The sequence below is a fragment of the Perna viridis genome, chromosome 13 (genome assembly GCF_037379345.1).
Source record: "Perna viridis isolate PV_CMFRI_1.1 ecotype Kerala chromosome 13, ASM3737934v1, whole genome shotgun sequence".
NCBI lineage: Eukaryota > Metazoa > Mollusca > Bivalvia > Mytilida > Mytilidae > Perna > Perna viridis.
This window is the reverse complement of record NC_142457.1, coordinates 30922409-30941130: the sequence shown is the minus strand read 5'-3', so window position 1 is coordinate 30941130 and position 18722 is coordinate 30922409. Positions and strand designations below refer to the sequence as shown.

Genomic DNA, 18722 nt, shown 5'->3' with positions numbered 1-18722 from the left:
CTTATTAGAAAAATCTATAGGCAAGTGTGTTTAACTGCTGTTGAAAATTTTAATAGGACCAAATAAAATTAATATAAAATTTTCAAATGTCTCATTCTTTTTTATCTTTGTATTATGCATGAATTTTTCCTGTGTTAAAATGTTTTTAGATCTTTTCCGCATGGTCTTTTTTAAAGTAAAAACAAGTAGTTATAATCTAATTGTTGTAATTTTAAATTTATTTGTCCTTTTTTGGCCCATTGTTGATTTTGTCAAATTCAGTGTTTTTAATTGAAATTCAGTAAGTACATATTTAAATTAGTTACACAGATGTGTAAATAGCTCACCTGCTAGTTAGCATAATATTTATTATTCATTTTATAATTGTATGTTTGCTGCATGTGTATTTTATTTTAGTTATTGATTCTGCATGTTTTTACCTTATGAATATTCATGTTGTAAAATTGCATATCATGTTTGATATAGGAAGATTTCTCCAGATACAAGTTAAGGAGGTAGACCTAGGGTATGGGTCATAACTCATGAAATCAGTGATATGTTTGTATCATATTCAGTTTCACCAGTCTATCAAGCTTTCTTTTGAAAAAGAATGAAAACAGTCCAAGTTATTTGATGCTTACATGAGATTGATGTAAAATGCTGAATACAAACATTCAAATGATTTGTAAGAGTCATGTCCCTTACCTTAGGTTTACCTCTTTAACTTAAACATTTCTATCATACTTTTTTTCTACTTTTATTTTGCAAATGCTAATTTTTTTTGAAGTTTTTTTGTTTGTTTTGTTATTTGCAATACATTTTATTACTAATATATTATTAGAAAACCTATATTAAATTAAGTGATTAGGTACAGTTCCATCTAAAAATCATACAGAGATCTGTTCATCATCAATTTTAAATTTATTCTTAAGTAGTATACATGTACTTAATAAACCTGCTTCCTTAGGAATGCTGCACATGATGAGATGACTGTGTGTACATGTAGTGTTGATGATCCATGAACTTTTTTTTAAAGTAATATTTAACAGAAATTTCAGCTGCTTATCTGCTTAACCCAACATTCTGAAACTTTTCATTGATCAAAACATTGCTTATTGGCTCGTCTGAAGGGTAACCAGCCAAATTTTTAATGTGTAGAAGATTTGAATCACTGATTGTTTGGTTATGCAACTGATACTTAGGTGGAACTATGACTGATATGATACAATATGATTATATTTGGAACTGTACTTTCAAAATGTTTTTAAGCGATATAATTTGGAATCTGGAGACTTACTCAAGGCATGGTATGATCTATAATTGTTCCTTGTCATTTATAGTTTGTGCTTTATTTTTCAGACTAACAAAAGGCAAGATGTTACAAACCAAAGCTGATATCTATGTCTTAAGACTCTTTAACATTTTCTTTTTGTTTTAGGTTTTTTCATGAACTAAGATTTTTTTTCAGATTTTGAAATAGTTTTTCTGTTGTATCACACAAATACTTTTCTCACTATTGTTTTATCAGTATTTAACTCTTTCTTTCATATCTAACCCTTTTGTTGTTATGATATTTGTTATAAAAAATGATTTTTTTTTTTTAACTTATTAAATTAAACTAAATAAATTTAGTGGAAAAAAAATGTGAATGGGAAAGTATTTGTGATCTTTTTATACATAAATTTGTCATCTTCTATATCCTTAAACCCACTGCCACATTTTTATACCTCTAGTTTGTATTTGATACTGTCAAAGATCTAGCTATTTGATTTTTATCTTTATTTTCTGATTTAACAAAAATTTTGAAAAACCAAATATTGTTTTCTCTGACAGTGTCTAAAAATAATATATCACATGGTTTGTTACTTGTCATTGCATTTTTTTGCATGGCTATTTTTAGCATCAGCAATTGTTTCCCAGCATGCCTCTGTCACCACTGGTCACGGTAAGAGAGAAATTTTATACTGAACTGAGATCCCATTTCTATGAAGTTTTCTTTTTACCAAATGAAATCAAAACATATACTGTCTCTCATTTAGTTTTGATTATGTGGTTAGTCACATGACACAATGTTAGACCTACATTCAATTACATTTAGATTCTAGCATTCTCATTGCTGCAAAATATGAAAATTAGTGTTAACAAAAAAAAATAACATGAAACATGAACATTAGTTGACATCTTCTGAAGTTTACACAGGCAAAATATTATTACCTGATTTTCATTGGAAGCAGTGTTACATGAAATTAGATGAAGCTCACATGAAATTCACTTCTAATGATTATCATGTGAAAATTTCATGTGAACTTCAAGTAAAGGTTCAATTTACATGAAATTCATGTGACTCTTGTTACAAAAATCTGCTCCATTCAAATGACAGTCATAGAATAATAATATGCCTGTGTACAAGTACAATATGTTCATAAAACAGTAGGCAGTATGTTTATGGTACAGTACACATTGCCTCAGGACTGAGTGCCACAAAACTTGAAAAAAAACCTAAGTCTGAGAATTTTCTTGAGAAATCTTTGAAATTGATGATGTCACAAACAATTTGCTCTGACTTAAGTATTTATTCAAGATTTTTCATATGGGGCTTGGTGGAAAACAATACAACACAGTTGTCTATTAAATACCCTATCAAATATCAAGTTACTGTACAACAACCCACAAAAAGAGTGATACAGTTGTTGTGAACTTTCTAAAGAAGATACAGTAAAACAAGCAAGAGCTGTAGACCAAAAAAAAAACACATTCGTGGACTACATGACTGAGCTTGAAACTGGTTCATGCAATACAGAAAACATACCTTAATACAAATACCCAAGAATACACTTTGATAAATTTGTTATTTGGGTGTAGAATGGAAGAGTTAGTCCTATATAGAAAAAAAAAACACAACAAAATATCAAACTTTGCTTGGACTTGGTGTATATGTCTCAAGCATTCGTTTGAAGCAGAATAAAATGAATCCAAGTTAATTAGATGCTTACATAAAATTGATGTAAATGCTGCATACAAACGTTCCAATGATTTTTAAGAGTTGTGTCCCTTACTCTAGGTCTACCTCCTTAATTTGATTAGAGAGATAGTTTGTCTAGTTTTGAAATATATTATTGTGGGTTCAAATTTTGTTATATATTTGACTGCTGTGGAAAAAGGGTTTATTGGTTAACCATGAAAAAAAAAATACTGGTATTCAACATTTTAACTCGGCGACAAGTGCTGGCACATGCATTGAAAACTAAAAGGCCAATAAAAATATGTAGGTTTTTCATGTATGAATCACATTCATACCTGATTCTTAGCTGGAGTGCTACTTAAATCATAATAAAATTGATAGGTTGTTTTGGTTGTTGTGTAGGATGTTTGTTATGCAAACACATTATTATCATATGTTTATGATCAAAACAAAATCATGATTATATTTTAACTTAAACGTGCAGGTAATCATATCACGCAGAATAAACTTTAAACTACTTTTAGCTTGATAATGGATAAACTAGTTAACTTTTTCCCTTTGACCTATCAACTTAAAACTCATTTTTCCAGAAACTGCTCCTGAAGAACAAGCAGAAGAGGTACCTGCCAAAAAGCCAACAACGTTGGAGGGTCAAGAAGTTGACGTTCCAGAAAAGATCATAACATCAACAACAGAAATAGCACCATTAGACACTACAGGAAGTGACATCATCACTTCTGAGACGGAGGAAGTTTCTTTCGAAATCGTAACAGATGAGAAGGCAGAAACTGCCCCAGAAGAAGTTACGATAACTGAGACACCTCTTCCTGAGGAGAAGGAAGTTCCTCTTAAGGCAACAGTTCCTGAAGTCTCCGAAACATTTACTGAGGAGACTGAAGTACTTATTAGTGATGAGTCTAAACCCGAAGATGTTCAACATACAACAACTTTCCCAGAGGTCTCATTAACCTTCACAGAGGAAACTGAGGTCCTCATCAGCGAAGACAAGAAAATGGAAGATATTTCAGGGGAAATAAATGTTGAGGAACAACTGTTCAAGCCCAAGGAGGAACTTCCTCAGTTCGAGGAAGCTCCCGTTGAGGAGACACCGAAAATTTTGAAACAGGAAGAGGAAAAGCCTACCTCACTCACTGGGGAAGCCCCAGTTTTTACCAAATACCTTGAACATATTACAATAACTGAAGGTAAATCTGTCAAATTCATATGTGTTGTGATGGGTAGTCCTCGCCCAGAAGTTTCTTGGATACTAGATGACCAGCCAATTACAGATACTACTACTTACAAGACTGAATATCTGCCAGATGGAACATGTACTCTAGAAATTGAGAAAACATTTAAAGAAGATGAAGGAGAATATATATGCAAGGCGACAAATCCTCTTGGTTCTGCTATGACATCAGCAGATCTACTACTCAAAGGTAAGAATCCATTTTTCCTGTCTTTTTACTTTACTGGATAATATATATATAGGCGTTGTAGATTATATAAGTAGAAACTATAAACAAGTAGATTCTGTCATTTATAGAGAAAATGGTGTTTTGTTAAAAACAGTGAAATGAATAAAAAGGTAATACCATAGAAGCGTTTTATTTTGCGTGTGGAAAATTTCGCGTTTTTCTTCAGAAACTGGGTGAAGTTTTTCGCATAACGCAATTCTTGTGGCTGACAGACTGTTCAATGAATAAGACAAAGATGAATAACCATTTTATCTTCATAAATATTTCGCTTGTTTAATTTTCGTGTCCCAACTTTGACGAAGGATATAGCGAAAATAACCACTTATGTGTTATAAAAATTTCATTGTTTTTTGGCATATAACCCTATCAGGGGTGATTCTTCACTAATTTGTATTGCAATGTATATATGTATTCAAAAAAAATTCTCTCATCTTTCTCTCCTCTTGATGAACAGTTTTTAAGCACCCTTCTCATCTTTTGGGGCTTATAACTTAGTGAAAAAATACCTTTATATATTTCATCATGGAAAAACAATAAGTACAATGGAAATTTTCAAATTGCAATGGAGCTAGTTTCTAAAAATTTTACTAAAGTTCAAGTTTACTTCGAGTTCACTTGAAAGTGCTATTCAATTAGCGTATTCTTCTCCCTTTAAAATAAGTTTTAAAATGAACTCAGGATAATCACTTTATTTTGTGATTGAATTGTTTGCTTATTTTTTCCATTCCCTGAAGTTCTTGTTTAAGGTGCAGTTTGATTTTTTACCTTTTCCCTCTGTTTAAACACATTCCTTCTTGAACATTGAATTGTGGCACCTATTCCTGAACTTTATCCTTTGTGCTATGATTTTGAAAAATGAGTTGTTTTCCTTTTCCCAGGTTTATGATAAATTTAATAATGTGACAATTGAAACAGCATTTCTGTTTTACTATTCAATGGTTTGTTTTGTTAGTATACCGAACTTAAGTAATTAAGTGTCAGTATTTGTAAGAATCATGCAAAATATGAAAACTGTGATACACTCCAAAAAAGGCTACATATTTTTATTTTTGTAATAAGGTTGTTTTATGGGTCTATATTGTGAAATGTGTAATTATTTATTCATGTCGGTCTGCTCTTGGGAGATAATCAACATTGAAAATACAGTAGATTCTATTATATTTGAGTGTCATTTACAGACTTATCTCCCTTAATTTTGAAATCTACAGTGCATTGTATATAATTTGTATCTCCTATGAACATGGGTTATATGAAAAACCACATGTAACTTTAAGTTTACTATGACATTTCAAACAAAATATCAAAAATAAAAATATGTAGGCTTTCCAACCATGAATCATATTTTGCATGATTCTTATGTGGAGCGCTACTTAAGTTTCAGCTACAAAAGATTATTTATCTAGAAACTGGTTTTTGTTTATACGTGTTAATGTTTTAAGTTTTTTTTTTCTTTTTCAAACTGAAATTGATCTCTATCTTGATTTAAAATGTTTAAAATTTACCCAAAATCTTAAAAAAAAATTCTTCAACACTTGAAAAAAATTTTTTATTTATATATAAAAAAAAAAAGCATTCTTCAAGCAGAAAATAGTCAAATTGGCAAAATAGTTTGATTTGCTGGCATTGTTTCATGTGGTCAAAATTATGTTCCTATTTTAAAAATAAATTGAATAAATGTAACATAAACAAATGGTAAGTAATAGATATTTGCTACTGTACAATAGATCTACCAGATACAGGAAGTCTTCAGGAGGAAGTAGAATCTGTGTCTACAGAGGTAGAATTAGTGGAGAAATCAGTGGATGACATTTCTTCTGAAAGTGAGGTATCTGCTCCTATTGAAGATGTCATTGTTGTTGAACGGCATACAATAATGGTTCATGAAGGAGAAAAACAGGAAATAAAGGAACAGCCAACTGAAAAAGTGGAAGAAACACCCGAGACTAAAGTAACAGAAGTAACAACTGAAACTACACAGGATGTAGAAATTGTTGGACCCGAAGAAGAGGTCATTGTTACCGAAAGAGAAACACTTGAAGTGACTGAAAAACCGGAGGAAAAAGAAATCATCGTTGAAATTCAGGAACAGCCATCTGAAAAGGTGAAAGAAACACCTGAGGAAATGTTCAAAACTGAAATTGAACTGCTCCCCGAAGAAGAAAAAACAGAGGAGATTTTCAAGGAATCCATTGAGATGGAAAAGAAACCTGAATTCGAAGAGGTTCAATTAGATGTCACTGTAGACAAGAAAATCACCGAAACTATGACTAAAGTAACGGAAGTAACAACTGAAACTACACAAGAGGTAGAAATTGTTGGACCCGAAGAAGAGGTCATTGTTACCGAAAGAGAAACACTTGAAGTGACTGAAAAACCGGAGGAAAAAGAAGAAGTCATCGTTGAAATTCAGGAACAGCCATCTGAAAAGGTGGAAGAAACACCGGAGGAAAAGTTCAAAACTGAAATTGAACTGCTCCCCGAAGAAGAAAAACCCGAAGAGATTTTCAAGGAATCCATTGAGATCGAAAAGAAACCTGAATACGAAGAAGTTCAATTAGATGTCACTGTAGACAAGAAAATCACCGAAACTGTGACTAAAGTAACGGAAGTAACAACTGAAACTACACAGGAGGTAGAAATTGTTGGACCCGAAGAAGAGGTCATTGTTACCAAAAGAGAAACACTTGAAGTGACTGAAAAACCGGAGGAAAAAGAAGAAGTCATCGTTGAAATTCAGGAACAGCCATCTGAAAAGGTGGAAGAAACACCCGAAGAAAAGTTCAAAACTGAAATTGAACTGCTCCCCGAAGAAGAAAAACCTGATGAGATTTTCAAGGAATCCATTGAGATCGAAAAGAAACCTGAATACGAAGAAGTTCAATTAGATGTCACTGTAGACAAGAAAATCACCGAAACTGTGACTAAAGTAACGGAAGTAACAACTGAAACTACACAGGAGGTAGAAATTGTTGGACCCGAAGAAGAGGTCATTGTTACCGAAAGAGAAACACTTGAAGTGACTGAAAAACCGAAGGAAAAAGAAGAAGTCATCGTTGAAATTCAGGAACAGCCATCTGAAAAGGTGGAAGAAACACCCGAAGAAAAGTTCAAAACTGGAATTGAACTGCTCCCCGAAGAAGAAAAACCAGAGGAGATTTTCAAGGAATCCATTGAGATCGAAAAGAAACCTGAATACGAAGAAGTTCAATTAGATATCACTGTAGACAAGAAAATCACCGAAACTATGACTAAAGTAACGGAAGTAACAACTGAAACTACACAGGAGGTAGAAATTGTTGGACCCGAAGAAGAGGTCATTGTTACCGAAAGAGAAACACTTGAAGTGACTGAAAAACCGGAAGAAAAAGAAGAAGTCATCGTTGAAATTCAGGAACAGCCATCTGAAAAGGTGGAAGAAACACCGGAGGAAAAGTTCAAAACTGAAATTGAACTGCTCCCCGAAGAAGAAAAACCCGAAGAGATTTTCAAGGAATCCATTGAGATCGAAAAGAAACCTGAATACGAAGACGTTCAATTAGATGTCACTGTAGACAAGAAAATCACCGAAACTGTGACTAAAGTAACGGAAGTAACAACTGAAACTACACAGGAGGTAGAAATTGTTGGACCCGAAGAAGAGGTCATTGTTACCGAAAGAGAAACACTTGAAGTGACTAAAAAACCGGAGGAAAAAGAAGTCATCGTTGAAATTCAGGAACAGCCATCTGAAAAGGTGGAGGAAACACCCGAAGAAAAGTTCAAAACTGAAATTGAACTGCTCCCCGAAGAAGAAAAACCTGATGAGATTTTCAAGGAATCCATTGAGATCGAAAAGAAACCTGAATACGAAGAAGTTCAATTAGATGTCACTGTAGACAAGAAAATCACCGAAACTGTGACTAAAGTAACGGAAGTAACAACTGAAACTGCACAGGAGGTAGAAATTGTTGGACCCGAAGAAGAGGTCATTGTTACCGAAAGAGAAACACTTCAAGTGACTGAAAAACCGAAGGAAAAAGAAGAAGTCATCGTTGAAATTCAGGAACAGCCATCTGAAAAGGTGGAAGAAACACCCGAAGAAAAGTTCAAAACTGCAATTGAACTGCTCCCCGAAGAAGAAAAACCTGATGAGATTTTCAAGGAATCCATTGAGATCGAAAAGAAACCTGAATTCGAAGAAGTTCAATTAGATATCACTGTAGACAAGAAAATCACCGAAACTGTGACTAAAGTAACGGAAGTAACAACTGAAACTACACAGGAGGTAGAAATTGTTGGACCCGAAGAAGAGCCCATTGTTACCGAAAGAGAAACACTTGAAGTGACTGAAAAACCGGAAGAAAAAGAAGAAGTCATCGTTGAAATTCAGGAACAGCCATCTGAAAAGGTGGAAGAAACACCGGAGGAAAAGTTCAAAACTGAAATTGAACTGCTCCCCGAAGAAGAAAAACCCGAAGAGATTTTCAAGGAATCCATTGAGATCGAAAAGAAACCTGAATACGAAGAAGTTCAATTAGATGTCACTGTAGACAAGAAAATCACCGAAACTGTGACTAAAGTAACGGAAGTAACTGAAACTACACAGGAGGTAGAAATTGTTGGACCCGAAGAAGAGGTCATTGTTACCGAAAGAGAAACACTTGAAGTGACTGAAAAACCGGAAGAAAAAGAAGAAGTCATCGTTGAAATTCAGGAACAGCCATCTGAAAAGGTGGAGGAAACACCCGAAGAAAAGTTCAAAACTGAAATTGAACTGCTCCCCGAAGAAGAAAAACCTGATGAGATTTTCAAGGAATCCATTGAGATCGAAAAGAAACCTGAATACGAAGAAGTTCAATTAGATGTCACTGTAGACAAGAAAATCACCGAAACTGTGACTAAAGTAACGGAAGTAACAACTGAAACTGCACAGGAGGTAGAAATTGTTGGACCCGAAGAAGAGGTCATTGTTACCAAAAGAGAAACACTTCAAGTGACTGAAAAACCGAAGGAAAAAGAAGAAGTCATCGTTGAAATTCAGGAACAGCAATCTGAAAAGGTGGAAGAAACACCCGAAGAAAAGTTCAAAACTGCAATTGAACTGCTCCCCGAAGAAGAAAAACCTGATGAGATTTTCAAGGAATCCATTGAGATCGAAAAGAAACCTGAATTCGAAGAGGTTCAATTAGATGTCACTGTAGACAAGAAAATCACCGAAACTGTGACTAAAGTAACTGAAGTAACAACTGAAACTACACAGGAGGTAGAAATTGTTGGACCCGAAGAAGAGGTCATTGTTACCGAAAGAGAAACACTTGAAGTGACTGAAAAACCGGAAGAAAAAGAAGAAGTCATCGTTGAAATTCAGGAACAGCCATCTGAAAAGGTGGAAGAAACACCGGAGGAAAAGTTCAAAACTGAAATTGAACTGCTCCCCGAAGAAGAAAAACCCGAAGAGATTTTCAAGGAATCCATTGAGATCGAAAAGAAACCTGAATACGAAGAAGTTCAATTAGATGTCACTGTAGACAAGAAAATCACCGAAACTGTGACTAAAGTAACGGAAGTAACAACTGAAACTACACAGGAGGTAGAAATTGTTGGACCCGAAGAAGAGCCCATTGTTACCGAAAGAGAAACACTTGAAGTGACTGAAAAACCGGAAGAAAAAGAAGAAGTCATCGTTGAAATTCAGGAACAGCCATCTGAAAAGGTGAAAGAAACACCGGAGGAAAAGTTCAAAACTGAAATTGAACTGCTCCCCGAAGAAGAAAAACCTGATGAGATTTTCAAGGAATCCATTGAGATCGAAAAGAAACCTGAATACGAAGACGTTCAATTAGATGTCACTGTAGACAAGAAAATCACCGAAACTGTGACTAAAGTAACGGAAGTAACAACTGAAACTACACAGGAGGTAGAAATTGTTAGACCCGAAGAAGAGGTCATTGTTACCGAAAGAGAAACACTTGAAGTGACTGAAAAACCGGAAGAAAAAGAAGAAGTCATCGTTGAAATTCAGGAACAGCCATCTGAAAAGGTGGAAGAAACACCCGAGGAAAAGTTCAAAACTGAAATTGAACTGCTCCCCGAAGAAGAAAAACCTGATGAGATTTTCAAGGAATCCATTGAGATCGAAAAGAAACCTGAATTCGAAGAAGTTCAATTAGATGTCACTGTAGACAAGAAAATCACCGAAACTGTGACTAAAGTAACGGAAGTAACAACTGAAACTACACAGGAGGTAGAAATTGTTGGACCCGAAGAAGAGGTCATTGTTACCGAAAGAGAAACACTTGAAGTGACTGAAAAACCGGAGGAAAAAGAAGAAGTCATCGTTGAAATTCAGGAACAGCCATCTGAAAAGGTGAAAGAAACACCGGAGGAAAAGTTCAAAACTGAAATTGAACTGCTCCCCGAAGAAGAAAAACCTGATGAGATTTTCAAGGAATCCATTGAGATCGAAAAGAAACCTGAATACGAAGAAGTTCAATTAGATGTCACTGTAGACAAGAAAATCACCGAAACTGTGACTAAAGTAACGGAAGTAACAACTGAAACTACACAGGAGGTAGAAATTGTTGGACCCGAAGAAGAGGTCATTGTTACCGAAAGAGAAACACTTGAAGTGACTGAAAAACCGGAAGAAAAAGAAGAAGTCATCGTTGAAATTCAGGAACAGCCATCTGAAAAGGTGGAAGAAACACCGGAGGAAAAGTTCAAAACTGAAATTGAACTGCTCCCCGAAGAAGAAAATCCAGAGGAGATTTTCAAGGAATCCATTGAGATCGAAAAGAAACCTGAATACGAAGAAGTTCAATTAGATGTCACTGTAGACAAGAAAATCACCGAAACTGTGACTAAAGTAACGGAAGTAACAACTGAAACTACACAAGAGGTAGAAATTGTTAGACCCGAAGAAGAGGTCATTGTTACCGAAAGAGAAACACTTCAAGTGACTGAAAAACCGGAGGAAAAAGAAGAAGTCATCGTTGAAATTCGGGAACAGCCATCTGAAAAGGTGGAAGAAACACCCGAAGAAAAGTTCAAAACTGAAATTGAACTGCTCCCCGAAGAAGAAAAACCTGATGAGATTTTCAAGGAATCCATTGAGATCGAAACGAAACCTGAATTCGAAGAAGTTCAATTAGATGTCACTGTAGACAAGAAAATCACCGAAACTGTGACTAAAGTAACGGAAGTAACAACTGAAACTACACAGGAGGTAGAAATTGTTGGACCCGAAGAAGAGGTCATTGTTACCGAAAGAGAAACACTTGAAGTGACTGAAAAACCGGAGGAAAAAGAAGAAGTCATCGTTGAAATTCAGGAACAGCCATCTGAAAAGGTGGAAGAAACACCCGAGGAAAAGTTCAAAACTGAAATTGAACTGCTCCCCGAAGAAGAAAAACCTGAAGAGATTTTCAGGGAATCCATTGAGATCGAAAAGAAACCTGAATACGAAGAAGTTCAATTAGATGTCACTGTAGACAAGAAAATCACCGAAACTGTGACTAAAGTAACGGAAGTAACAACTGAAACTACACAGGAGATAGAAATTGTTGGACCCGAAGAAGAGGTCATTGTTACCGAAAGAGAAACACTTGAAGTGACTGAAAAACCGGAAGAAAAAGAAGAAGTCATCGTTGAAATTCAGGAACAGCCATCTGAAAAGGTGGAAGAAACACCGGAGGAAAAGTTCAAAACTGAAATTGAACTGCTCCCCGAAGAAGAAAAACCCGAAGAGATTTTCAAGGAATCCATTGAGATCGAAAAGAAACCTGAATACGAAGAAGTTCAATTAGATGTCACTGTAGACAAGAAAATCACCGAAACTGTGACTAAAGTAACGGAAGTAACAACTGAAACTACACAAGAGGTAGAAATTGTTGGACCCGAAGAAGAGGTCATTGTTACCGAAAGAGAAACACTTGAAGTGACTGAAAAACCGAAGGAAAAAGAAGAAGTCATCGTTGAAATTCAGGAACAGCCATCTGAAAAGGTGGAAGAAACACCCGAAGAAAAGTTCAAAACTGCAATTGAACTGCTCCCCGAAGAAGAAAAACCTGATGAGATTTTCAAGGAATCCATTGAGATCGAAAAGAAACCTGAATTCGAAGAAGTTCAATTAGATGTCACTGTAGACAAGAAAATCACCGAAACTGTGACTAAAGTAACGGAAGTAACAACTGAAACTACACAGGAGGTAGAAATTGTTGGACCCAAAGAAGAGGTCATTGTTACCGAAAGAGAAACACTTGAAGTGACTGAAAAACCGGAGGAAAAAGAAGTCATCGTTGAAATTCAGGAACAGCCATCTGAAAAGGTGAAAGAAACACCGGAGGAAAAGTTCAAAACTGAATCTGAAGAGATTTTCAAGGAATCCATTGAGATCGAAAAGAAACCTGAATTCGAAGAGGTTCAATTAGATGTCACTGTAGACAAGAAAATCACCGAAACTGTGACTAAAGTAACGGAAGTAACAACTGAAACTGCACAGGAGGTAGAAATTGTTGGACCCGAAGAAGAGGTCATTGTTACCGAAAGAGAAACACTTGAAGTGACTGAAAAACCGGAGGAAAAAGAAGAAGTCATCGTTGCAATTCAGGAACAGCCATCTGAAAAGATGGAAGAAACACTTGAGGAAAAGTTCAAAACTGCAATTGAACTGCTCCCCGAAGAAGAAAAACCAGAGGAGATTTTCAAGGAAATTCCTGAAATCGAAGAGAAACCTGAATTAAAAGAAATTTGTCCAGACGTAGTTTTTGATAAACATATCAAAGTGAAAGAAGATGTTGATTTTGAGGAAACGATTGAAATCAAACATGAAGACTTTGAAGTTATAGAAGAAATTGATCACTCCTATGACATCATCGATGAAGAGGATATCCAGGGATCTATATCAGATATTGTTGATGTTACCGATGATGAATCTCTTGGTCCAGGAACGGAAGGTTTTGTGATGGAAGTCCCAGATGACTTTGTCTTTACTGACAGTGAAGCTGAAGAGGAAGATGAAGTCGAAGTTGCCATTGAGGTATTAGAGGAGAAGGAAAGTTCAGATGAAGAATATGTTGTTGAATTTCCTGATGAGGAATTTGTCATACCGGAAGTTGAAGATGAAGCAGGTGGTGTTATTATTGAAAATGAAATTCCTTATGAAGAAACAGTTATTTCAGAAATCACTCTTGAAAAAGACAAACCAAGTGTTTCAGAAATTACTATTGATACTACACTTGAGACACCTGAAGAAGTTGAAACAACAGTCACAACTGAAATTGTTGAGGTATCTGAAGAAATACCTGAAGAGAAACCAGATATTTCAGAAATCACTATTGAAAAAGACAAATCAAGTGTTTCAGAAAGCACTATTGAAACTTTAACTGAGAAACCCGAGGAGGTCGAAACAACAGTCACAAGTGAAATGGTTGAAGTATCCGAGGAAATACTTGACGAAAAACCAGATATTTCAGAAATCATTACTGAAAAAGACAAACCAAGTGTTTCAGAAATCACTATAGATACTACACTTGAGAAACCTGAAGAAGTTGAAACAACTGTCATAACTGAATTTGTTGAAGTATCTGAGGAAAAACCTGAAGAGAAACCAGAGGTTTCAGAAATCACTATTGAGAAAGACAAACCAAGTGTTTCAGAAATTACTATTGATTCTACACTTGGGAAACCTGAAGAAGTTGAAACAACAGTCACAACTGACATTGTTGAGGTATTTGAAGAAATACTTGAAGAGAAATCAGATATTTCAGAAATCACTACTGAAAAAGACAAACCAAGTATTTCAGAAATCACTACTGAAAAAGACAAACCAAGTGTTGCAGAAATCACTGTTGATACTACATATGAGAAACCCAAAGAAGTCGAAACAACAGTCACAACTGAATTTGTTGAAGTATCTGAGGAAAAACCTGAAGAGAAACCAGAGGTTTCAGAAATAACTATCGAGAAAGACAAACCAAGTGTTTCAGAAATCACTATAGATACTACACTTGAGAAACCTGAAGAAGTTGAAACCACAGTCGCAAAAGAAATTCTTGAAGTATCTGAAGAAATACTTGGAGAGAAACCAGAAATTTCGGAAATCACTATTGAGAAAGACAAACCAAGTGTTTCAGAAATTACTATTGATACTAAACTTGAGATACCTGAAGAAGTTGAAACAACAGTCACAACTGACATTGTTGAGGTATTTGAAGAAATACTTGAAGAGAAATCAGATATTTCAGAAATCACTACTGAAAAAGACAAACCAAGTATTTCAGAAATCACTACTGAAAAAGACAAACCAAGTGTTGCAGAAATCACTGTTGATACTACACATGAGAAACCTGAAGAAGTTGAAACAACAGTTACAACTGAATTTGTTGAAGTATTTGAAGAAATACTTGAAGAGAAACCAGAGATTTCAGAAATCGCTATTGAAAAAGACAAACCAAGTGTTTCAGAAATTACTATTGATACTACACTTGAGAAACCTGAAGAAGTTGAAACAACAGTCACAACTGAAATTGTTGAGATATCTGACGAAATACCTGAAGAGAAACCAGATATTTCAGAAATAACTATTGGAACTTCAACTGAGAAACCTGAAGAAGTTGAAACCACAGTCGCAAAAGAAATTCTTGAAATATCTGAAGAAATACTTGGAGAAAAATCAGAAATTTCAGAAATCACTATTGAAAAGGGCAAACTAAATGTTTCAGAATTCACTATTGAGAAAGACAAACCAAGTGTTTCAGAAATCATAATTGATACAACATTTGAGAAACCTGAAGACGTTGAAACCACAGTCCCAACTGAAATTGTGGAGGTTTCTGAAGAAATACCTAAAGAGAAACCAGATATTGCAGAAATCAGTATTGAAAAAGACAAACCAAGTGTTTCAGAAATTATTATTGATACTACACTTGAGAAACCTGAAGAAGTTGAAGAAACAACAGTCACAAATGAAATTGTTGAGATATCTGAAGAAATACCTGAAGAGAAACCAGATATTTCAGAAATCAGTATGAAAAAGGACAAACCAAGTGTTTCAGAAATCACAGTTGAAACTATAACTGAGAAACCTAAAGAAGTTGAAACAACAGTCACAACTGAAATTGTTGAGATATTTGAAGAAATACTTGAAGAGAAACCAGAGATTTCAGAAATCGCTATTGAAAAAGACAAACCAAGTGTTTCAGAAATCACTATAGATACTACAACTGAGAAACCTGAGAAAGTTGAAACAACAGTCACATCTGAAATTGTTGAGATATCTGAAGAAATACCTGAGGAGAAACCAGATATTTCAGAAATCACTATTAAAGAGGACAAACCAAGTGTTGAAGAAATCACCATTGAAACATCAACTGAGAAACCTGAACAAGTTGAAACCACAGTCGCAAAAGAAATTCTTGAAGTACGTGAAGAAATACTTGGAGAGAAACCAGAAATTTCAGAAATCACTATTGAGAAAGACAAACCAAGTGTTTCAGAAATCACTATTGATACTAAACTTGAGAAACCTGAAGAAGTTGAAACAACAGTCACAACTGAATTTGTTAAAGTATCTGAGGAAAAACCTGCAGAGAAACCAGAAATTTCAGAAATCTGTATTGAAAAAGACAAACCAAGTGTTTCAGAAATCACTATTGATACTACACATGGGAAACCTGAAGAAGTTGAAACAAAAGCCACAACTGAATTTGTTAAAGTATCTGAGGAAAAACCTGTAGAGAAACCAGAAATTTCAGAAATCTGTATTGAAAAAGACAAACCAAGTGTTTCAGAAATCACTATTGATACTACACTTGGGAAACCTGAAGAAGTTGAAACAATAGTCACAACTGAATTTGTTGAAGTATCTGAGGAAAAACCTGAAGAGAAACCAGAGATTTCAGAAATAGCTACTGAAAAAGACACACCAAGTGTTTCAGAAATTATTATTGATACTACACTTGAGAAACCTGAAGAAGTTGAAACAACAGTCACAACTGAAATTGTTGAGATATCTAAAGAAATACCTGAAGAGAAACCAGAGATTTCAGAAATCGCTACTGAAAAAGACAAACCAAGTGTTTCAGAAATTATTATTGATACTACACTTGAGAAACCTGAAGAAGTTGAAACAACAGTCACAACTGAAATTGTTGAGGTATCTGAGGAAAAACCTGTAGAGAAACCAGAGATTTCGGAAATCACTATTGAAAAAGACAAACCAAGTGTTTTAGAAATCACTATTGATACTACACATGAGAAACCTGAAGAAGTCGAAACAACAGTCACAACTGAAATTGTTGAGGTATCTGAGGAAAAACCTGTAGAGAAACCAGAGATTTCGGAAATCACTATTGAAAAAGACAAACCAAGTGTTTTAGAAATCACTATTGATACTACACATGAGAAACCTGAAGAAGTCGAAACAACAGTCACTACTGAATTTGTTAAAGTATCTGAGGAAAAACCCGAAGAGAAACCAGATATTTCAGAAATCACTATTGAGAAAGACAAACCAAGTGTTTCAGAAATTACTATTGATACTACACTTGAGAAACCTAAAGAAGTTGAAACAACAGTCATAACTGAAATTGTGGAGGTATCTGAAGAAATACCTAAAGAGAAACTAGATATTTCAGAAATCAGTATTGAAAAAGACAAACCAAGTATTTCAGAAATCACTATTGATACTACACTTGGGAAACTTGAGGAAGTTGAAACAACAGTCACAACTGAAATTGTTGAGATATCTGAAGAAATATCTGAAGAGAAACCAAATATTTCAGAAATCACTATTAAAAATGACAAACCAAGTGTTTCAGAAATCACTATTGAAACTTCAACTGAGAAATCTGAAGAAGTTGAAACAACAGTCACAACTGAAATTGTTGAGGTATCTGAGGAAAAACCTGAAGAGAAACCAGAGATTTCAGAAATCACTATTGAAAAAGACAAACCAAGTGTTTCAGAAATTACTATTGATACTACACTTGAGAAACCTAAAGAAGTTGAAACAACAGTCACAACTGAAATTGTTGAGGTATCTGAAGAAATACCTGAAGAGAAACCAGATATTTCAGAAATCACTATTGAAAAGGACAAACCAAATCTTTCAGAAATCACTATTGATACTACAACTGAGAAATCTGAAGAAGTTGAAACAACAATCACAACTGAAATTGCTAAAGTGTCTGAAGAAATATCTGAAGAAAAACCAGATATGTCAAAAATAAAAATTGAAAGAGACAATTTAAGTATTTCTGATTTCAAAGTTGAAACATTTTCAGAAAAACCTGAAGAAAAACTCGCCACTGATTTCTCCACAGAAACTCTAACTGATATTGATAAGCTTGCCATTATGGACACAGATGTCCAGCCTACAAAATCTGAGGAAAACAACATTACAATATGTGAAGATGAAGAAGGTACATGCCTGTGGCTTCCATTTCATAAAATATTAGGCATTGTTGTTCCTTGCAGGCAGCATGTGAAAAATGAAATAACTGCTTAAAAATGTAATACATTTTCTGTTAAATTAATTAAGGACTTGTAATGGCATGTTTTGTTTTGCCTTTTCCTTTATACAAAACTGCATGAAATGATAATTGAAGTTGTTACGTTGCCTGAACAGATTAAAGGAACCCTCTCACCCTAATCCAGCTACCAGTTTTGTAAGTGTTTATTGCATTTTTGAATTTTGTATATCTTAAAAAAAATAGTAGTTCATTAAAATTTTCTGAATTTGTATTCCTTAAAATCTTGTAGGTTTTTTTTTCTAAATCTTTTTTAATAAATTTTGTGCCTAATGTTAAAAGTTAATTAATCAAATCAATACATAATTTTGTTCTTGTTTCCCCTTTTGAATGCCATTATGTTAATTTATAAATAGTTGAATGAGAAATGAATTTGTATCTTCATATGTTTATAAACATACGGTTGTCTGAAGTGGGTAGTTTGGTGTCTTAAGAAAATAAATTTACCTTTGTGAATGAAGAGCTCATCTTTTGCTGGCGTAGTTGTACTACAGCAAATATAATGATAACATTCAGAGGGTTACTATTTGTTTTTAATTGATTAAATGATCACCTGATAAACTGCCTTAGTTAATTGACAATATATTTGTTGATTTATTCATTGAGTATATAAATTTGTGTCTGCTTAATTGTCCTTCCAGTTAAATACTTAAAGATTTTTACCAGATGAATGTCATTTAACAAATTCTATCTCCTGAACATCATTGTTATATATGCTGTAATGATTAGAGCTCATCTCCTTTGGTCACAGGCATACACAGTCTATACAGATTCTGAGCTTTTCCTTTTTCTAGG

The 18722-nt window shown here is 34.4% G+C and overlaps 1 protein-coding gene across 5 annotated transcripts in view; it reads left to right on the top strand.

Annotated features, from left to right (window-relative positions):
• Positions 1–18722, top strand: part of LOC148600311 (uncharacterized) — a 322920-nt gene that overhangs the window by 147693 nt on the left and 156505 nt on the right. For 3 of the 5 annotated variants that reach the window (XM_088557824.1, XM_088557823.1, XM_088557825.1), the window contains 3 exons: positions 3532–4380; positions 6144–8683; positions 9008–17819. In XM_088557824.1, the coding sequence (XP_088413950.1) occupies positions 3532–4380; positions 6144–8683; positions 9008–17819 (12201 nt within the window). Of the gene's footprint in view, positions 1–3531; positions 4381–6143; positions 8684–8912; positions 17820–18722 lie in introns of all 5 variants that reach the window. The other 2 variants (XM_088557822.1, XM_088557826.1) reach the window with 2 other exon arrangements.